This window comes from Rhinichthys klamathensis, unplaced genomic scaffold (assembly GCF_029890125.1).
Source record: "Rhinichthys klamathensis goyatoka isolate OS25496 unplaced genomic scaffold, OSU_Roscu_1.1 h1tg000407l_1, whole genome shotgun sequence".
Lineage (NCBI taxonomy): Eukaryota > Metazoa > Chordata > Actinopteri > Cypriniformes > Leuciscidae > Rhinichthys > Rhinichthys klamathensis.
Genome location: NW_026606908.1, coordinates 367,653 through 386,045, shown reverse-complemented (window position 1 = coordinate 386,045; position 18,393 = coordinate 367,653). Strand labels below are relative to the sequence as shown.

Below are 18,393 nucleotides of genomic sequence, written 5' to 3'. Positions count from 1 at the left end.
GTCGTCATCGTGTAAAGCCCGCCCCAACGTTTCTGATTGGTGCCTCGATTTCGGCGGATTGGAAATGAGCTTGAATGAGCTCTTTGCCAGACTAACTTTCAGAGCAAATCTAAATTTGCCGGAAGTTGTCTGCGTTTTCCCAGGCTATGAGAAAACAGGAGCTCAAGATCAATTCTTTTCAGCTCTGCACATCTTCAGAGACTATCTCATCCCTTCACTTCTTCGTTCTGCTGAGGGCAGTTACCTGTTTGTTAAGTGCTCTCCTCTTTTCTTCTCCTTTCTCCTCCTTAGTGCTGATCTCTCTCTCAAACTGAGCTCTAAGGGCCTGAAGAGTGACATCCAGCCTGAGGCGAGCGTTTTCCGCCTCTGTCAGCTCATCCTCCAGCTCTTGGGTCTGTTCTTTCAGAGATTGTGCCTCTGTTTCCAAAGCCCTCCGAGAACGCTCCAGCTCATGAACCTGAGGAGGCGAAAGAAGTCAAAAGTCAAAGAACAGAATATGTTTTTGCTATTACTATGCTATAACATGTTAATAAACTCTGTGTAAGAACACAGGTAAAAAGCAAGCTGTACATTTTTGCCCACGTCATCTTGGGCGTTGACGAGCTGCTCCATCTCCACACGAAGGACCTTATTGGTTCTCTCCAGCTCATCTCTCTGCTCTGTTGCTTCCAGCAATGCTCTAGAGAGAGACAGGAAGCGTGTTTCTTTCTCTCGACTCTCTGCTTCTGCGCGGTCCCGTTCCTCCAGCAGCCGAGCACTCACTGCCTTCTCCTCTGCCAAACACTGAAGGTTAAAGGTCAAAGGGGGATGAATATTTGGAGCTGCACTGCTCAATTTTTAACCAATTTTTTTTACTTTTTTAAATGACCAAATATTAATTTATTCATGTATCTTCCTATACATCTAGCTGTCCATCCATCCACCCATCCATCCATCCAGCAGTTAATTTATCCCTTCATTGATCCAGCAGTCAATCCATTTATTCCTCCCTCGCTCCCTCCATCCACCAGTCAATCCATCCCTTTATTGATTTACCAGTCAATCCATCCCTTTATTCATTCACCAGTCAATCCATCCCTTTATTGATTCACCAGTCAATCCATCCCTTTATTGATTCACCAGTCAATCCGTCCATCCATGCACCAGTCAATCTATCCATCCATTCCTCCATCCACCAGTCCATCAATCTATCAATTAATGCACCAGTAAATGTATCCCTTCATCCATCTCTCCTTCGATCCACTTGTCAATTCATCCATCCATCCATCCATCCACCAGTCCATCTATCAATCCATCCACCAGTTAATTCATCCCTCTATCCATCTCTCCATTCATCCACAAGTCTATCCATGCATCCATCCATCCACCAGTCAATCTATCACTCCATCCATCAGTCCATCTATCAACCAGTCAATCCATCCATCCCTCATCCACCTGTCAATCCATTCATCCATCCACTGTCTATCGGTCCATCCATCCATCCATCCCCTACAGTACCTGATCAAATTTCTTCTGTCTCTTCTCCAGAGCAGTGCAGTTTTGTCTCTCTCTCTGAAGAGCGATAGTCATGTCCTCTATCTCTTCTCTCAGCCGTTCTTTCTGCCTCTCTATGCGTTCTTTCTCTTCTTCTTTGGCTCTCTCTCTCAGTGTAGCATTCTCCAGCTCTCTCTGCAACTTCCTCCTGGCCTCCTCCCCGACCTCCACTGCTGAATTCACTTCCTCTGTCTGTCTCTTCAGATCAGATAGCTGCATGGGCACATAAAAAGAATATGATAAAATGGAGTAAAGATGGTTTGAACAATAAAAATGTTTTCCTGGATTTGCAAATGGGTGTAAACCTGTTGTGTATGGTTTTGAATCTGGCGTGTAAGTTCTCTGGTCTTCTCCTCCTCCTCTTCTAGTCTCTCCATCAGTCCAGTTTTCTCTTCCTCTAGAGCACGTACACGTGAGCCGAGCGTCAACTTCTGCCGTGTCTCTTCCTGCAGTAACTCCTAAAAAATAACACACACACACACACACTCAAATAGTAAGCATGATTAAGAGGCCCTCACATTCACAGTCTCAGAGAGAAATCACAGTCTCTAAGATCTGCTTTGAAATAGAACAACAATCAGAGTGAGCAGAGAAAAGCAGTTTGGTAAAGTCCCATGAGCCTATAAATATGTAGCGGAAGAGAGCAAATTAAAACACACACTTGCACACACACAAAAGTTACCTGCACATCATGTAGTTGGCTCTCCAGACTGCTGACCTCCTTATTTAGACGGTGAGATTTGGAGTCAGATGAGGAGAGGGAACTGGACAGAGACTCAAGCTCTGACTGAGAGGGAGATATTTCAAAGAGAGATTAGAATCGTTTCATAATTGGTTTGATCCATAGGTTTGATTCAGACTAGAGTTTCATTTCAAAATGAAAAGTGGACCAGCAACAAACATTTACTAGCTGGTCATACCAACCTAAATTGGTCACGCTACTGTTTGTAACAAGGTGGTTTGTAAACCACCCAATTACCAGCTTGGACAAGCTATTTTTATGTACCAAAAATAGCTATCATTTTAAGCTAGATTTTCCAGAATGGGAAGGATTGCTGTCAGCTTAAAGGTGTGGTCACAAATTTTGCAAACGAAAAAGGTCAATGAAGCACAGCTGAAAAAAGTAAGTTTAAAAAAAATCTGTTTTTTTTTTAAACTTTAAAAAATCTGCACGTTGCGCAGTCTGCGTGGGTAAATCTTTCGAACCTCATGCAAAATTCCCAACTGCCTGGATTCCAAATGACTAGATTCACAGTAAATGTGGCCGCACCTTAACAGTGAACTGTACCAAAGTTCATACCAATCATACCTAAGACCTCCTTAACAGGTATGTTTGGGAGCAGTTCCCTGGTGCCCACCAGAGTTCAGAAAACCATTTTTACAAAAAACAATGATGTCAAAAGGGCTCGGGTTCACACTGAAAAAAGTGATGGCCTTAAGGCCTGTTCACACCGGGACGAATTTCACACGCGATATACACCGACGTTTAACGCCTCGTGACTAAACAAACGGCGCCAATGTGAGTGTGCACACCGACGCGAAAAACGGCAGGCGTAAAAGCGTCATTTTTAAAAAAAAACGCCTCTGGTTCGTTTTTTTAGTTTGACGCGCCGCGTCAAAAACGATCCGACCAATGAGATTGGCGCTTTTGCTCACGTGTCTGGAGCTTCTGAAGTTACAGTAAAACACAACTTGGGGGCGCTCAAACACAAAACGGTCTTGCCGAGCACACATACGTAACGGCGAAGAAGATATACGCCAAGTAGCGTCTACACTTCCGGGAAGAAATAAGACGAGGAAGATGCAAGGCAAGATGAATGTAGAGCTGCTGGTCTCGTTGGTGTCGGAACATAAAGAACTATATGACAAACGCGACAGTGACTACAAAAATCTTGATAAAAGAGAACTGTTATGGATTGGTATTGCAGAGCAAATGGGCGCCATCTAATGTCAGGGAATGAATTTGCATATTCACTCGGCTCATCGTCAGCGAAAATCGCTTGGGTGTGAACACAAAAAACGCGTTGAAAAACGCTGGCGAATAACGCGCGCCGATATTCGTCACGGTGTGTGCGAGCCTTTAGTCGATTTTTTTTTTTTTTTTTACAATTAAGCACATTTCCTCTCTCTTTTTTCCCATTTTACCTGGAGTTTACTGAGTCGTTCCTCTCGCTCCTCTCGTTCTCTATCGGCCTGCAGGAGGCGTGCGTTGACTTCCTGTAACTGTCCCTCTGCTCTCTTTCTGCCCCTCTCGCTCTCCATCTTCCCTCCTTGTAATGTCTTCAGCTCAGCACTCAGGTTCATACGCTCCTCCTCCAGAACAGCCTTCGCCTTCTCCAGAGACTGACGGGACTGTGGAGATACACACAAAACTTGGACATGTACCAATACAAAAGCTGGTTTCCCAGTGAAACAAACAATCTTGCAAACAAGCTGCATTTGACGTAAATGCTAGGACTCACTCTCTTGGCATTGTCTAGCTGCTCCTGTAGGGAATCTATAGCAGCGGTGTGTTTGATGCGGAGCTCTGACAGCTGAGCTTCATGACGACGGGTCTCGTCCTCTAAACATCTCTGAAGCTCTCCTAATTCAGCCTCACGACGAGACCTAAACAAACACACACACACCAAAATGCCTGTGGTTAACTCTAGTCTACCCTTCTGTAAAAGAAGTATGCTTAATTGTTTTGAATGTGCACTTTTAGTGTACACACACACACACACACCTGAGCTCTTGCTGAGCAGCTGTAGTGTCCAGTGTATCTTCTAGTTCAGTTCTCAAAGCCTCTAACTCCTCCCCCAGATCTCTCCTCTGTTTTTCAGCTCTCTCCCTCATCCCTCGTTCATTGTCCACCTCCTCTTTAAACTCTGAGACCTGAGACATGGCCTCTCTCAGGGCTCTCTGAGCTTCGGTACGACGTGCCCCCTCTTCTTCCAGCCTAAGAGAGAGCAAAAGATGTCATTACTGGAGAAGTATTAGCAACTGATTCACTATAAGGTATATTTGTGTTTGTGCGTGTACCGTGTCTGTAGTGTGGTGATCTCTTTCTCTCTTTGGCTCAGGCTTCCTCTCAGCTCTGTGACGAGTAAGCTCAGGTCAGACAGCTGCTCTTGAGCCTCCACTGATTCTCCTTCCATCCGTCTCTTCCACTTCTCCTGCTCCAGACGGCCCTGCTCTTCCCTCTTCAGGCGCTCTAAAGGAGAGAAAGAGACAGTTTTCTGTTTTATTGTATTTTAAAATGTAATTTATTCCTGTGATGGCAAAGCTGAATTTTCAGCACCATTACTCCAGTCATCATTCTAATATGCTGATTTGGTGCTCACGAAATATTTCATATTATTTTCAATGTTGAAAACAGCTGTGGTGTCAAATTTTTTTTTGTGGAAACCATGATACTTTTTTTTCAGGATTCTTTGATGAATACAAAGTTTTATTTGCATTTATTTGAAATGTAATTTTTTTGTAACAATGTAACAGACTTTACTGTCACTTTTGATCAATTTAATGTATCTTTGCTAAATAAAAGGATTATTTTTTTTTTTTTTTTTATTGTACTGACCTAAAACGGTAATGTAAAAAAAGGCGGTTCATTGTGGTTTTGAAATATTTAATGAATGCATTATTGAAATTTAAGACACAAAGCCTAAATTCAACATATCCAATGAATCATTAACAATGACATTTTGAAATGTTTTATAAAGTCAAGTACTGTTACCTTCTAAATCAGCGATGACAGCTTCCTGTTTGTTTTTCAGCTTGTTAAGACTCTTCACCTTCTCCTCTTCCTCTGTTAGTTGATCTGCCACTTCATTGAGTCTCTCGTCCAACTGTTTCTTCTCCTGAGAAAGAGAAAGACAGAAAGATTCATAAACCACTGTAACATTGTAGCAACAACCCTCTTTAAAGTCATTATGAAATCAAAACTGACAATTCTTACTTCTTTATGGAATACTGCAGTATTTATTATCCAACAATCCAATAAATTCCCAATGGGAAAAATCAAGTCCCGCCCTACATTTTTTCTTGTTCGAGAAGCCGTTTCACTTGGATATATGTCACAATAGGGAAGAAAAGACTGTTGCAACTTCTGTTTCATGCGACTTCAACTACCTTGCTAAATTTGTCTCTCTGCTCTCCCAAAGTCAAGATCTCGGCCTCCAGACTCTTCACTTTGCTTTCCAGGGTGACTTTCTCCAGCTGGAGGCGCTGACGTGTCCCCTCTTCCTCCTCTAGCTGTTCTTCCAGATCCTGAGAGAAAGAAACAATAATCTTGACAGAAGATATTCAACAGTAGACATCAGACACTGACAAAAGCTTCAGTCCTCCTCACCTGCACATGTTGCTGTACTTTCTTCTTCTCATTGGTCATCTGAACGGTCCTCTCCTCTTCCTCCTCCAATCGGCTCTCCAGCTCTCCCAACACATCTTCAAGCTCCTGTTTGCGACTCGCCAGCCGTGCTCTCATTTCTTCTGCCTCTGCGAATAACTCCGCCTCCGCCTGAAGCTGGTCGGTCAGCACTGACTTCTCCTCCAACAGCTGTCAAGAAGACATCCAGATGAATGTGGAAACCAAACAAATACATTTCTTTCTTCTTTTGGTTTACCAACATGCCCAACAAAAATGAGTGAAACAATGAAATAAAGTCACCTGTTGGTTTTTTTTGTCCAGTTCAGTAAAGTCAAGCTCTAGTTTACTCAGCTTGTCTTTGGCTTTCTGAAGCTGTGCTTCCCGAGCTTGAATCTCTTCATCTTGACGGGTCACCTGCAGCAAGGGCTTCACCTGGAGGAGAGGTCAAAGGTCAAAAAGCAAATTAAAAGACATGCCGCATCCCAACTCACATACTTCTATTGCACTGTAAAAAGTGGCAACCTGCAAATGTTACTGTAATGTGCTATTTTAAAGCATTATTTTACTAACAACAATATTTTAAAAAGTAAAAGTAAATAATAAAATAAAAGTAATATTTATCATTAATATAATTGAACATTTTTGACTTAATTCAAATTATCTTGATAAACTGTAAGTTGATAAAACTGATTAATTTATATGTTACCACCATGAGGCATATTATTTAAGTTAATGCTAGAATATACTACCATTCGAAAGTTTGGGGTCAGTTTTTTTATTAATATTTTTATTCAGCAAGAGTGCATTAATTTGATCAACAGTGTAAGTAAAGACTTTAAAATTGTTTTAAAAAAAATCTAATTAATGCGTTTTTTTCAAAGAATCCTGAATAAAAATATATCATGGTTTGCACAAAAATATTAGGCAGCACAATTGTTTTCAACATAGATAATATCAGCATATAAGAAGAATGATTTCTGAAGGATGATGTGACACCGAAGACTGGAGTAATCAGATGAAAACTCTGCTTTGCCATCACAGAAATAAATAATATTTTAAAATATATTAAAATAGAAAACACATTTTAAATTGTAATCATATTTTACATTACTGTTTTACTGTTTTGAGCAAATAAATGCAGCCTTACTGAGCATGAGAGACTTCTTTCAAAAACATTTTTAAAAATCTTATCGACCCCAAACTTTTGAACGTGTAATTCTGAGTATGTAGTAAGAGAGAGAAACATGCTACCACTTCATTACTTTATATATTGATACAAAAATTCCATGTTCATTGTGCTTACATGTTAGCTTTAGCTACATTCTAAATAAAATCATTACATTAAAGGGGCTACATGTAAGAATTTTCATGTATTAATCGCTTTTTTATTGCCAATGTACGAACAGCTTGTAACCAAACTTAAAAAAGAGACCTTCCCCGACTTAGGTTGTCAATGAAAGCCTGTAAAGTGTTTTTATGTGAAGGATAAGTTGCTGGGTGCAGTTTACTTAATGGCCACCGGTGTCGCTAATAACAAGGGTTTTGTAATTCTACAAATAACCCCTTTAAAACTCATTATTAGGCCTACTTCATTTTTAACTTTATATAACATGTTTTGTAATGCTTTGTGTTACCTTGGTGAAGAGTCTCCACCACTGCCAGTTTCTGAGCTTCAGGTATGCAGCACAGTTCCTCTGCATCACACGCAGAGCGCTGAGCTGCTGCTGCTTCTTATGGAATGCCCTGAAAGAACAGGTCAGTTAAAACATACATGCACACATATTACACACCACACAACCTGTTATACGGACGCAGACACTTACCTCCTGGCGAGGTATCCACGGGCCGCGCTCTGGAAGCGGATGATGGTGTCAGTGATCTTCAAGTCTCGTTCTTCCTCCAGATGAGCCAGGACTCCAGCCCGGAAGAACACCTTACTCTGTCCTACCCGGAAAAGGTTCTTGTCCAGCTCCAACGCACTGATCTATAGATACAGTAACAATACATAATCAACAACATGTAGAATACTAATCAGAGATCTGAATAAAACACTAAACCACCATTGACCTTCCCCGCTCAGTTCTTGACCCTAAAGCATCTGTGCTGTTCACATTTATGGATCCGAAACTCTAGTGTGTAATATCCTCTATCAAATCAATATTATGAACTCTTTGATTTAGGTTTGAGTGACATCACTTACCATGAGCTCACACGCCTGTTTGCCATCCATAAATGTTCGAGGAATAGCGTTTGGAGTCAAGATCTCATACCTGAGAGATACAAACAGAAAAAGAGGCAGACAGATAAATAAGACGCAAGAAGCAAGAATCTCATTTATGTAAGATATACCTAAAGCATAAAAGTATTACTGTAAGCAATTCTTTTTTCCACAGACATTCACACATGCATGCACACACACACACACACACATACGCACAATTTACTTATCTACTGTAAATGGGGAAATTCCATAGACTTCTATTGTTTTTATATTCAGCTAGTAATAAATACTATAATCTAGCACTAAACCTAACAAAAAACTTTCTGTTTTTACAATTCATTAACATTATTTACTTCATTTTTGTACTGTTTTACAAATAAAGATCTAAAGGAGGATTTATCAGACTTAGCTCACTACAGGGTACAAATTTATCCCACAAATGATGGTTAAATACACACACACCTCTGTCTGAACTCCTGGAATGGGATGCGGTTCGGGAAGCCCTGTCTGCAGATCCTGATCCCCTCCAGTACACCATTACACCTCAGCTGATCCAGAACCAGATGAGGACTCAACTTCCCTGCCTGTGATTATTTAAAGAACAAAAAGTAAGGGATGTCCCAATAAAAAAATAAAAAAATAAAAAATAAAAAAAACATCAATGATTTTAAAATTCTATATTTTGTCTAAATATATTAAAAATAAAACACCAAAAATGTAAAACATTACAATTTACAGTAAGAAAATGGCTTCTATATTTCGAGATTTGCTAAAGATTACATTGAACACTTTATTACAAATTATTTCATAATTATTTAATTATTTAAACACTTAATTAATTATTAGTGTTATTATAGATTAAATGAGTGTTAGATGATTGTAAAGGTAATCTAAATGAGCATGCATAATTAAATATCCAATATCCACTGATAACAATACATTTTAACCAACATTTTGTGCAACCTCACAATTAATACCTTATCATTAGTTTCATACCATATATCATAGAGTCTTGAAGTGCCCCCATTATTCTTTTTCAGTAGTGTGTTATGTAGCTGTTTGTGAATGCAAAGTTTCAAAGCCCAAAGTGCACGACAAATGGAGTTATAATCTCCCAAAACAACCGATTCTGAACTGCCTGAAACTAGTCTTCAGTAATTCCAGTCTCCCTTCCTGCACAAACCCACGTAAGTTTGTAATGAATTTGCATAATGCCCGTCTGTGGTCTTCATTGGCTGCCTGTGAACAACATCTAATTGCCCCGCCCTCAAACACTGTAGTTGTAGCTGAGGCCTGGAAGAGTTTGGTTTGTGTTGTCGACATGTCGAAAAAAATTTGTTTTATGGGCTGCAAAAGCAAATCCACTTTGAATGCACTTCCAAAGTATTGATACAATAAAACCAACGCCATCTTTATTGTTCGTATCACTGTGTATAGAAGCGCTGAGGAAGCCCCTGGAGCTGAAGTTCAGAATAAGGTAATATACGTAGATTGTTTAGTTTCTGACACACGTTGTTAGCGGTAGACCAATCACAAAAGACTGGGGCATCTGGCCAATCAGAGCAGAGTAGGCCTGCAGAAAGGAGGGGTTTAGAGAGACTGAATCCTTTATCGAATTGTTTCAGACACTGTGAGAAAAGAACTGAGGCTGCAAAAGTATATTATGAAAAAATTCAAGCGTTTTTTGAGCTTTTTGTTGCATGTAAACCTTTTGTAAGAGACCTTCAAAAGTTAATTAGGAAACTTTAAAATAGCATAATAGGGGCACTTTACAGATATGTTAAGAAGAGAGAGAGATCTCATCGAAGAAGTTGTCACTAAGAAAAGAAAAGTACTATGTTAGTTTTTCAGTTTCTCTTTCTATTCTTACCTTTTTCTCATGGTTGGGGATGATGCAGCGCAGGAAGTTGGGGTTGGTGTTGCGGAGGGTGGCCATCAGTTTAGTAAGGGACTCTTTGTAGAGTTGCCCCACCGTGCGAAACATGCCCTTCTTCGTCTTAAACCCAGCGGCCCCAAAAGTCACCGGTCCACTGTTCTCTCCGGACGACCCCTGGTCCAGACCCACAATCCTCTCCACTGACAAGCACAAAACAGACATGTTATTATCTAAAAAGAATATGTTTATGGCATGTTCAGAGAGCACTATGGCTCTATATTAGTGCTATTTCTGTAAAACCATACAACAACCAAAAAGTTTTTGAGAAGAAAAGTTCAAATGGAAGTCATAATATGAATGTGTTCTTCTTCTGAGACCTTTAAAACTTCCCAAAAAGAAAGAAATTCTGTGTGCATTTCTACATTACAAGCACTTTAAGAAAGATCCTTTACGAAGAATAAACTACAGGCAAGCAGATCTCTACCATAAACCAAACTAAACTAGAAAGAGTTCTATAGCAACCCATAGAAAACTAACTACGCATTCTACTAAACTACAGTTAGAAGAAAAAAACAGCAACCCACACATCACATCACAATCTGATGCAATGAAAGAGAGATGAGAGACAGAGTGAAGGGCAAATCATAATTAGATGAAGTGATGGAGAGGTTAAAAGAAGAAGGGCAGAAAAACCTACTGCTGTCAGAGCCATTGGTTTGCAGTGTGGCATAAGAGTCAAAAAAGTACACACGAGGAAGAGTTTGAATATCTGAGAGAAGAGTAAAGTAGAGAAGAGTAAAGTAAAGTAGAGAAGAGAAGAGAAGAGAAGAGAAGAGAAGAGAAGAGAAGAGAAGAGAAGAGAAGAGAAGAGAAGAGAAGAGAAAGGCGTTAGTCCATAGTAGATTACAGTGTTAAATATTAGAAATCAAATAAAAAATGTTTTATTAACATTGCATTATTAAACATTTATTAATAAATAGCACAATTATTATATATATTATTTGATTGAACTGGAAACATTAAGGCGGCAATTAAGCCATTTTCCCATTTTCATTGTTTGTAGCAGTTTCTAATTGTTTTAAGCAATTCATTAATTTATTGTTGCTGTTAATAATATTTGTATATTTTAATAATACACAACAGATATTATTACTATAACTGATATTTTTATTATTTATTTGTTTGTTTTCCTGCTTCTGAACCCGGAAACTTTGGGAAATTATTATTATTATTAGTTTGTTTATTTATTTGTTTATAAATATTACATCTTTAAACATTTATTGATAGATAACATAATACAATATAAATTAAATATCATCCCTTCAATTATACTGAAAACTTTAAGGCTATAATTAAGCTGTTTTACCATTTGTATTGCTGGTGCCAGCTTATAATTGTATCAAGCAATTAATTAATTTATAATTTATGTTAATAATAATATAATAATATATTCATTCATTCATTTATTTAATTAATTATAATTACTTATAATAATATTAATAACATCATCATTACTAACTTATTTGTTTTTGTTGCTTATTTGTTGTTTATTTTGGTGGGAAATATGTAAAAATTATTATTATTATTATTGCTATTATTATTATTTTTATTTATTTTTCTGTTTCTGAACCTGAAATTTTAAGAAATTATTCTAATTACACCACAGTGTTTTTTAAGCACATACCAGTGCAAAAAACATTCCCCAGCGTAACAATGATTTACGACACACACACACACACACACACACACACACACACACACACACACACACACACGCTTCCCCTCACCCTCCCTCCAGAGCTCAGAGATGAAGGGGTCAGATGACTGATGCAGGAGAGATGCCACATTATCGTTCAAAGGATCCATGTTCTTCACCAGCCACTCATTTGCCTTATAGTCCACCTGACAGAGTAAGAAAGTAGACAGAGTCCATTTTGACTTCATGTTGAATAGAAAAAGGAAAAAAGGAGAGCCTAGGGTGGTAAAAAAAATCTGACCTTGCCAGCATAGTGTACAATGGAGAAGTCGGCCTCTTCTTTAAGCTGCCGCGGCCGCATGAACTTTGAGTGTGTACCCTGCTCAGCTGACAGTTTGTCCACAAATGAGCGATCAGTTGCCCTCGGAAACCAACACTCCTCGTCCAACAATGCCAGCACGCCAGGAGGATGAGCCTATGGAGCAAACCAATTAGAAACACTATCAAGGCACTGCATGTCAAACAGTGGCGGATTGCCCAGGGCACCTTACAAGATAGACACTTCCAATGATGTCAAATCAGGTTGTATGACAGCAAACTGTCATACATTCTCTATTATTTGAATTTAGATCTACACACACACTGACCGGTCTCTCAATGAGGTCGATACAGGGCTGAAGATCCAGACCGAAGTCGATGAAGTTCCACTCGATGCCCTCTCGCTGATACTCCTCTTGCTCCAGTACAAACATGGTGTGATTAAACAGCTGCTGCAGTTTCTCATTAGTGTAGTTGATACACAACTGCTCGAAGGAGTTCAGCTATTGAGAAAGAGACATAGAGAATAATATTTCGTCAGTTGAATAAATACAGACAATAATTAACAGACATTTAAGGTGTAAATTTAGGTTTGTAGGATTTTTATTGGAAAATTCATTCTTTTAACCCAGTTTATTGTCCATTGACTACTATTAGTATGTCATTCATGGGTTTATCTCCAAAAAAGTGTAAACATTGAGTCTCTTTCAGGCACCATCAAAACATTGAGAGCGGTTCGTTCAGATCTGTCAATCTCTTTCCAGCTCGACCAATAGCGTGGCGTGGCTACTGTAGCAGGCGAAGCCAGAGGGTGTTTAGCTGGTGTGAGACCATGGCTGACGCGTTACAATGACATTCAGCTTCCGTTACAGAAGTGCAAGCCAAAATTCAATGCATTTATACCTTCAAAGATTAAACAGGTCATGAACTCATTAGTTCTACTCAATTGTTTACTCATGACACATAGCAACACAGCTGAATGGATTCTTAATTTGTTGGAACTTTTATTGAAAGTAGCCTACTTTTACCTGTAGAGATGTGGCTCACAAGCTACATTTTTGTGATATGTTTGAGTTGGGGGAGGCCCGACGCATGAAAGGGCATAATGAGTCCAAGGGCATTTGCAAGGTTGTTTGAAAATATGCTTTATTTTTTTATTCTGCTAGGTGCCACTAGTGTTGCTCGGATCTGGCTCACCTGGAAGATCTCAAATCCAGCGATGTCCAGGATCCCGATGAACGAGGCTCCCTGACGCTGCCTGCGGTCCAGGGCTCTGTTGATCCGGTGCACCAGCCAGCGGAACAGACGCTCATATGTGGCCTTCGCCAAAGCCTCTATCGCAAAATCAGCCTGAACATGCCCACCAAAACGAAAAAAAATTACAATTCAGGTTTTTTCCCCAACAGCATCATTGAAGCAAAAAAGTATTTTTATTTGTCCTCACTTGATGAAATGCTGCATTAAGTGACAAAACGACAGCCAATCAGGACAGGCTAACTGAGCATGAATCATTGGGTCTCATTCACCAATAACTGTGCGGATTATTTCGTATTATACTACAGGGCTGTTGAATGCTTGAATCCGATTGGTTGACAAAAGTTCACTAATGATTCAGACAAAAGTTATGATTTATTGCTTACACACCCTTGTTTAACCATGCATTAAAAACGCTGAAATAACACCGCAGTGTGAATATTTAAATGAGGTCACTGTCAATCTTTTTAGGGTAAAATGAACTATTATTAGACAAGCGAGTTTCCTTCTCAGAGTCAGTCTGTAATGTACATTTGTAGTATTTTTAAAGCACTACATGAACACACCTGCTGCTTGGTCTGGGCCTTCTGGACGTACTCGCGGCCCACTTTGATGCGGGGAGTGAGAATGGCTCGGCTGAACTCCAGTACACTGATGCCCAGCAGGTGGCAGAGCTTCTGTGCTGCTGTGTCATCCGGCATTGAGGCCTGATCTGTGTTCTTCTCTTTGTGGAACGAGATGTTCCCAAACTGCAGCACTGCAGAGATCACCTTTAACATAGCTGAAAAGAGAGAGAGTGAGAGATCAGGATAGAAAATCTTTTTTTTAACATGTTTAATTCAAGTACATGTTTTATATAATCTTGTGGATGTTTCCTTTAAATCTATTTGAGACCCTTTTCTCCCTTACATGTGGATTCTTCCTGGGTGAATCCCATGATGGTCACTGAATCCATTGTCTGAGTGAAGTTTTCTGAATCACTCTGACCCGGAACAGGAAGTGACCCCCCGCAGATGAAGCGGTACTCATCCGCGCTGCCCAGCAGAAGCTCCTCTACAGAAAGGGTGTGAATAAATAAACACAATGATTATGTTTCCATTAGAGAGAATAGAAAACCTGTGTATTGTGAGGCAGTGTGTTTTCAGTGTTTGTGTGGTCTACTGACTTCTCATGGCCTCAGAAGCTCCAGAGAGGAGCTGGTAGAAGATGTGGAAGGTTCGCTCCTCTTTAGCCTGCCTGATGGCTCGAGACTTCTCCAGCAGATCTGATACACATGCAGGTTAATGAAAAATGCACCGACACACACTTTGTTTGCTGTACATTATGGGCCAGATTTACTAAACAGGGCAAATTAGCGTGAGCGCAATTTTAAAAAAGCGCAGATGGGAGTGGAAAGTTCTGCGCGTGATCTACCGACGACGCACAAATGAAAGAACACAGACGCAGCCGGATAATTTCCATAATGACCAACGCAATCTACCAAGAGCAGCGCAAATTCGCGTCGGGTTTAAGACTTGCTTTTTTGGGGCTGTAAATAATGGTGCAAATACCAGTAAATTGACAAGAGCTAACCTTAGTAAATCACCTTGCATGATTAATTTAAACACTCTCCTCCCATAAATGTTGCGTCTGAAAGGGAAACTCCAACAAATGCATATGCAATAGGTTTAGCCGCAAAAATAACCCTGTCCACGCCTTTTCAGCGTTAGTTTTTCACTGCGTCATTAATTGTCAACTGGTGTAAAAGTGATTTGTAGTGGATGTTTGAAGGATACAGGTCTCAATATTAGCACCAACAATATATCCAGCAACATCAAAATTGATCCTGATGAATTTGCCCTAAAACAAATAAAAAAAATACATGTCAGACCAGAACAAAGCATGTGATGAAGATGTAACTCTATGTGATTATGGTTAGATGTGGCGTTTCAGGGCTTACAAATCTGGAAGAGTTGTCGTTTTTGACCGTTTTGGCATTGCCGAAGGCCTCGAGGATGGGGTTCGCTTGCAGTAATTGTCTCTCCAGCTCCCCCTAGTCACGGGACAGAAAGAACAGCAGTCAGTGCCGGAAGATTACCTACATTACAGCTAAAAGCCCATCATCAGCCCAGCATCAGCATATGACTGCAGCCAAACAATCACACTCTTTTGCAAAAAAACACATACGCATTCATTTTACTAAATTGAGACTTACCACAGGCAAGAAACACGCCTTCTAAAGGAGTGCAGATGTATTGTAAGGACAAACTAGTTCTCAAATCTAGTCAAATGTCAGTTTCTAAAATCACTGTTTATTGTACACACACACACACACACACACAAACAAAGAAATGTGTGCATACTTTTTTTGTGTGAACAATTAAAATAGTTTTAGATATTTTAAAAGCTATTTATTACCATTAAAAGGTTCTGTTTTAATTATAGAAATAAAAAAAATAAAAATGAAGTATAGATAAATATTTTTCATAGCAGTTTTTTAAATATAACTTAAATATTTTATTTTTAAGTTTAGCATATGATTAATGAATAAATAAGAAAATATGTCAAAATAAATGTCTGGAAACAATTTCCATTACATCTTTCCTCAACTTTGAAATTTGTCCTCAAATTAAAGCTAGCTCAGAAGAATCACACACACAGACAGCTGAAATGGCAAACTCATAAATTTGCAGCTCAGCAAAAGCCTTAAGCCGGAAAAAAAAAAAATGTACAGGCTAGAGAACCCCTGTCTAAGCTATGAGGTTTTGCTCTCACCTATATAGACTAGTATGGTCTATATAGGTCAAAAACAAAAAACCATAGCAAAGCTTTAATATGTATACAGTGCCCCCTACAGGCCCATAGTGGAAGCATTAGAACACAACAATACTCACATACTGCATTGTCTGTTAGTCCACAAAAAAAGAGAGATGGGGTGGTTGAACAAGTGCACAGGACACACAGGGGACAAAAAAATAGAACATGTTGATGAGCAAAAAGATAAAAACATGGTAAAAAAAATAAACATAAATAAATCCAAAGACATTAATAAGACATATGATATATCACACATTATGAGGTTAAAGTGGCAGGACGTGAATTAGAGCTGCTGTAGTTTGAACTCCTTCTTGTCAGCCGGATGTGTCAGTCATGAAGAGAAAAGCCCCCACTCACCCTGTTCACAGCACTACTGCCACGACCCAGAGAGCGTGTGCCATCCATCTTCAGCAGGACAAAGAGGAAAGAAACCAACAGCAGAAAGAAACAGCAGGACCCAGGAAAGAGAGGAGACAGGGAGAGGAGAGCAACCAAGAAGAGCGGAAGTTAAAATATTAGAGAAAAGGAAATGCAAATGAAAGGATTTTTGGGGGTTTGTATGTATATAGCACACAGATACACCAACATTTACAGCTTTATAATTCAAGACGTAACTACTGTATAAGGATGGCCGTGGGTAGTGTCAAAGAGTGAAAAAGGTTTCAATATTGGGGATATGTAATGTAATATATATATATATATATATATATATATATATGTGTGTGTGTGTGTGTGTGTGTGTGTGTGTAATTATATTATAATTATTATAATTATTACAATTCACTTTTAAAGGGATACTCCACCCAAAAATGAAAATTCTGTCATCATTTACTCACCCTCAAGTTGTTGCAAACCTGTATGAGTTTCTTTCTTCTGCTGAACACAAAGGAAGATATTTTGAAGAACGATTGGAACCAAACAGTTGTTTGGCACCATTGACTTCCATAGTAGAAAAAAAAAAAAAAAAAACTATGGAAGTCAATGGTGCCAAACAACTGTTTGGTTCCAATCGTTCTTCAAAATATCTTGGTGTTCAGCAGAAGAAAGAAACTCATACAGGTTTGCAACAACTTGAGGGTGAGTAAATGATGACAGAATTTTCATTTTTGGGTGGAGTATCCCTTTAATATTTAAAACAATTGATTTTATTTTTGATTTAATTTTTACATTGTTTTTGACAAACTAGTATAGAATTCTAAAATCTACCATTTACTGGTTACCGGCATCAGCTTATCGCAATTGGCCAGAATTGTAATCATATTTGTGCATCCCTAAAAAAAATTAAACTTAATATTTAATGAAATATAATTTTTGAAGATTTAATAAAGCAATAAATTCAAACATCAATTAAAATAATTATAGTCATTTTTATTTGTGGTTCCAGTGAAAATATTGGCAAGCCAACAACAAACATACTATCTCAACCGGATCCGCAGAATTTTTTATTATTATTATTATAATTATTGTATTATTGCTGCATTTTGTATTATTTATCCTTATTGTTGAGCCATGTAACAGAACAGTTATTAGAGAACTACAGACAACAGCAAAAATAAATAAATAAATAAAATAGAAAGATAAGCATGTGCTGACTTGTTTTAGAAAAGCAGAATGCAGAAATAGCCTTTTCTCTCCCTAAAGTCTTCCGCCAGTCCCCCGTCCTCACCTGTAGGGCGATGTCTTTGGGCCGTCCCAGAGTGCCAGACTTGTGTGAGGACGCCACATGTGCCAAATACTGAATCACTTTTTTTGTGTTCTCCGTCTTTCCTGCACCAGATTCCCCACTGAACACACACACACACATAAACAGAACAAATAAACCACCTTCTTCTGTAAAATAGGGGCAGACTATTTTCAGAGTTATTCAAACAAATACTGGCAGATGACTTAAATAACTCAGAAACACGTGCCAGTAAATGGTAAGAAAATAAGGATCTGTAGAAAAACATGTTTTTCTACATTATAATAGGCCTTAGGGACTAAACAGGGTAAGATCGTGTCTTTTTGTGCCCTTTAGGCTTCAAGTCAAATACCTGCAGCTCAGTCTTACATCTCTCTTCATGCTGCAAACCATCTTAACTTCATATTAAATGCTCAATTAAATGTTCACTGATTTTTCTAAACTTTCTGCTGTAATTCCACACATATGTAGTCAAACTCAAATATGCAGTGGTCACAGCCAGTGGAAACTCACGTGCACAGAATGGCCTGATCTTCTCTGTCTGTAGGAGAGAAAAAAAACACATGAATAGGGACATTAGAATGACCAATGAACATTTACAGTAATTGCTCTTGATTTAAAAATGAATTTGAATTGTGTCAAATTTCTGAAAATAAAACATTTGGTATTT

The 18,393-nt window shown here is 38.9% G+C and overlaps 1 protein-coding gene across 4 annotated transcripts in view; it reads right to left on the bottom strand.

Moving 5' to 3' along the window:
- myh14 (myosin, heavy chain 14, non-muscle) overlaps positions 1–18,393 on the bottom strand; it is a 57,180-nt gene that overhangs the window by 7,798 nt on the left and 30,989 nt on the right. For 2 of the 4 annotated variants that reach the window (XM_056234830.1, XM_056234832.1), the window contains exons 5-35: positions 18,237–18,264; positions 17,709–17,826; positions 16,120–16,131; positions 15,186–15,278; positions 15,022–15,085; positions 14,412–14,510; positions 14,156–14,299; positions 13,813–14,027; positions 13,190–13,342; positions 12,322–12,495; positions 11,976–12,149; positions 11,766–11,880; positions 10,676–10,747; positions 9,973–10,178; positions 8,565–8,686; positions 8,082–8,151; positions 7,705–7,865; positions 7,516–7,624; positions 6,182–6,313; positions 5,864–6,070; positions 5,644–5,781; positions 5,249–5,372; positions 4,555–4,726; positions 4,259–4,471; positions 3,996–4,140; positions 3,679–3,885; positions 2,216–2,320; positions 1,839–1,991; positions 1,498–1,746; positions 571–783; positions 245–457 (exon numbers count right to left, since the gene is read on the bottom strand). In XM_056234830.1, the coding sequence (XP_056090805.1) occupies positions 245–457; positions 571–783; positions 1,498–1,746; positions 1,839–1,991; positions 2,216–2,320; positions 3,679–3,885; positions 3,996–4,140; positions 4,259–4,471; positions 4,555–4,726; positions 5,249–5,372; positions 5,644–5,781; positions 5,864–6,070; positions 6,182–6,313; positions 7,516–7,624; positions 7,705–7,865; positions 8,082–8,151; positions 8,565–8,686; positions 9,973–10,178; positions 10,676–10,747; positions 11,766–11,880; positions 11,976–12,149; positions 12,322–12,495; positions 13,190–13,342; positions 13,813–14,027; positions 14,156–14,299; positions 14,412–14,510; positions 15,022–15,085; positions 15,186–15,278; positions 16,120–16,131; positions 17,709–17,826; positions 18,237–18,264 (4,400 nt within the window). Of the gene's footprint in view, positions 1–244; positions 458–570; positions 784–1,497; positions 1,747–1,838; positions 1,992–2,215; positions 2,321–3,678; positions 3,886–3,995; positions 4,141–4,258; positions 4,472–4,554; positions 4,727–5,248; positions 5,373–5,643; positions 5,782–5,863; positions 6,071–6,181; positions 6,314–7,515; positions 7,625–7,704; positions 7,866–8,081; positions 8,152–8,564; positions 8,687–9,972; positions 10,179–10,675; positions 10,748–11,765; positions 11,881–11,975; positions 12,150–12,321; positions 12,496–13,189; positions 13,343–13,812; positions 14,028–14,155; positions 14,300–14,411; positions 14,511–15,021; positions 15,086–15,185; positions 15,279–16,119; positions 16,132–16,399; positions 16,448–17,708; positions 17,827–18,236; positions 18,265–18,393 lie in introns of all 4 variants that reach the window. The other 2 variants (XM_056234834.1, XM_056234833.1) reach the window with 2 other exon arrangements.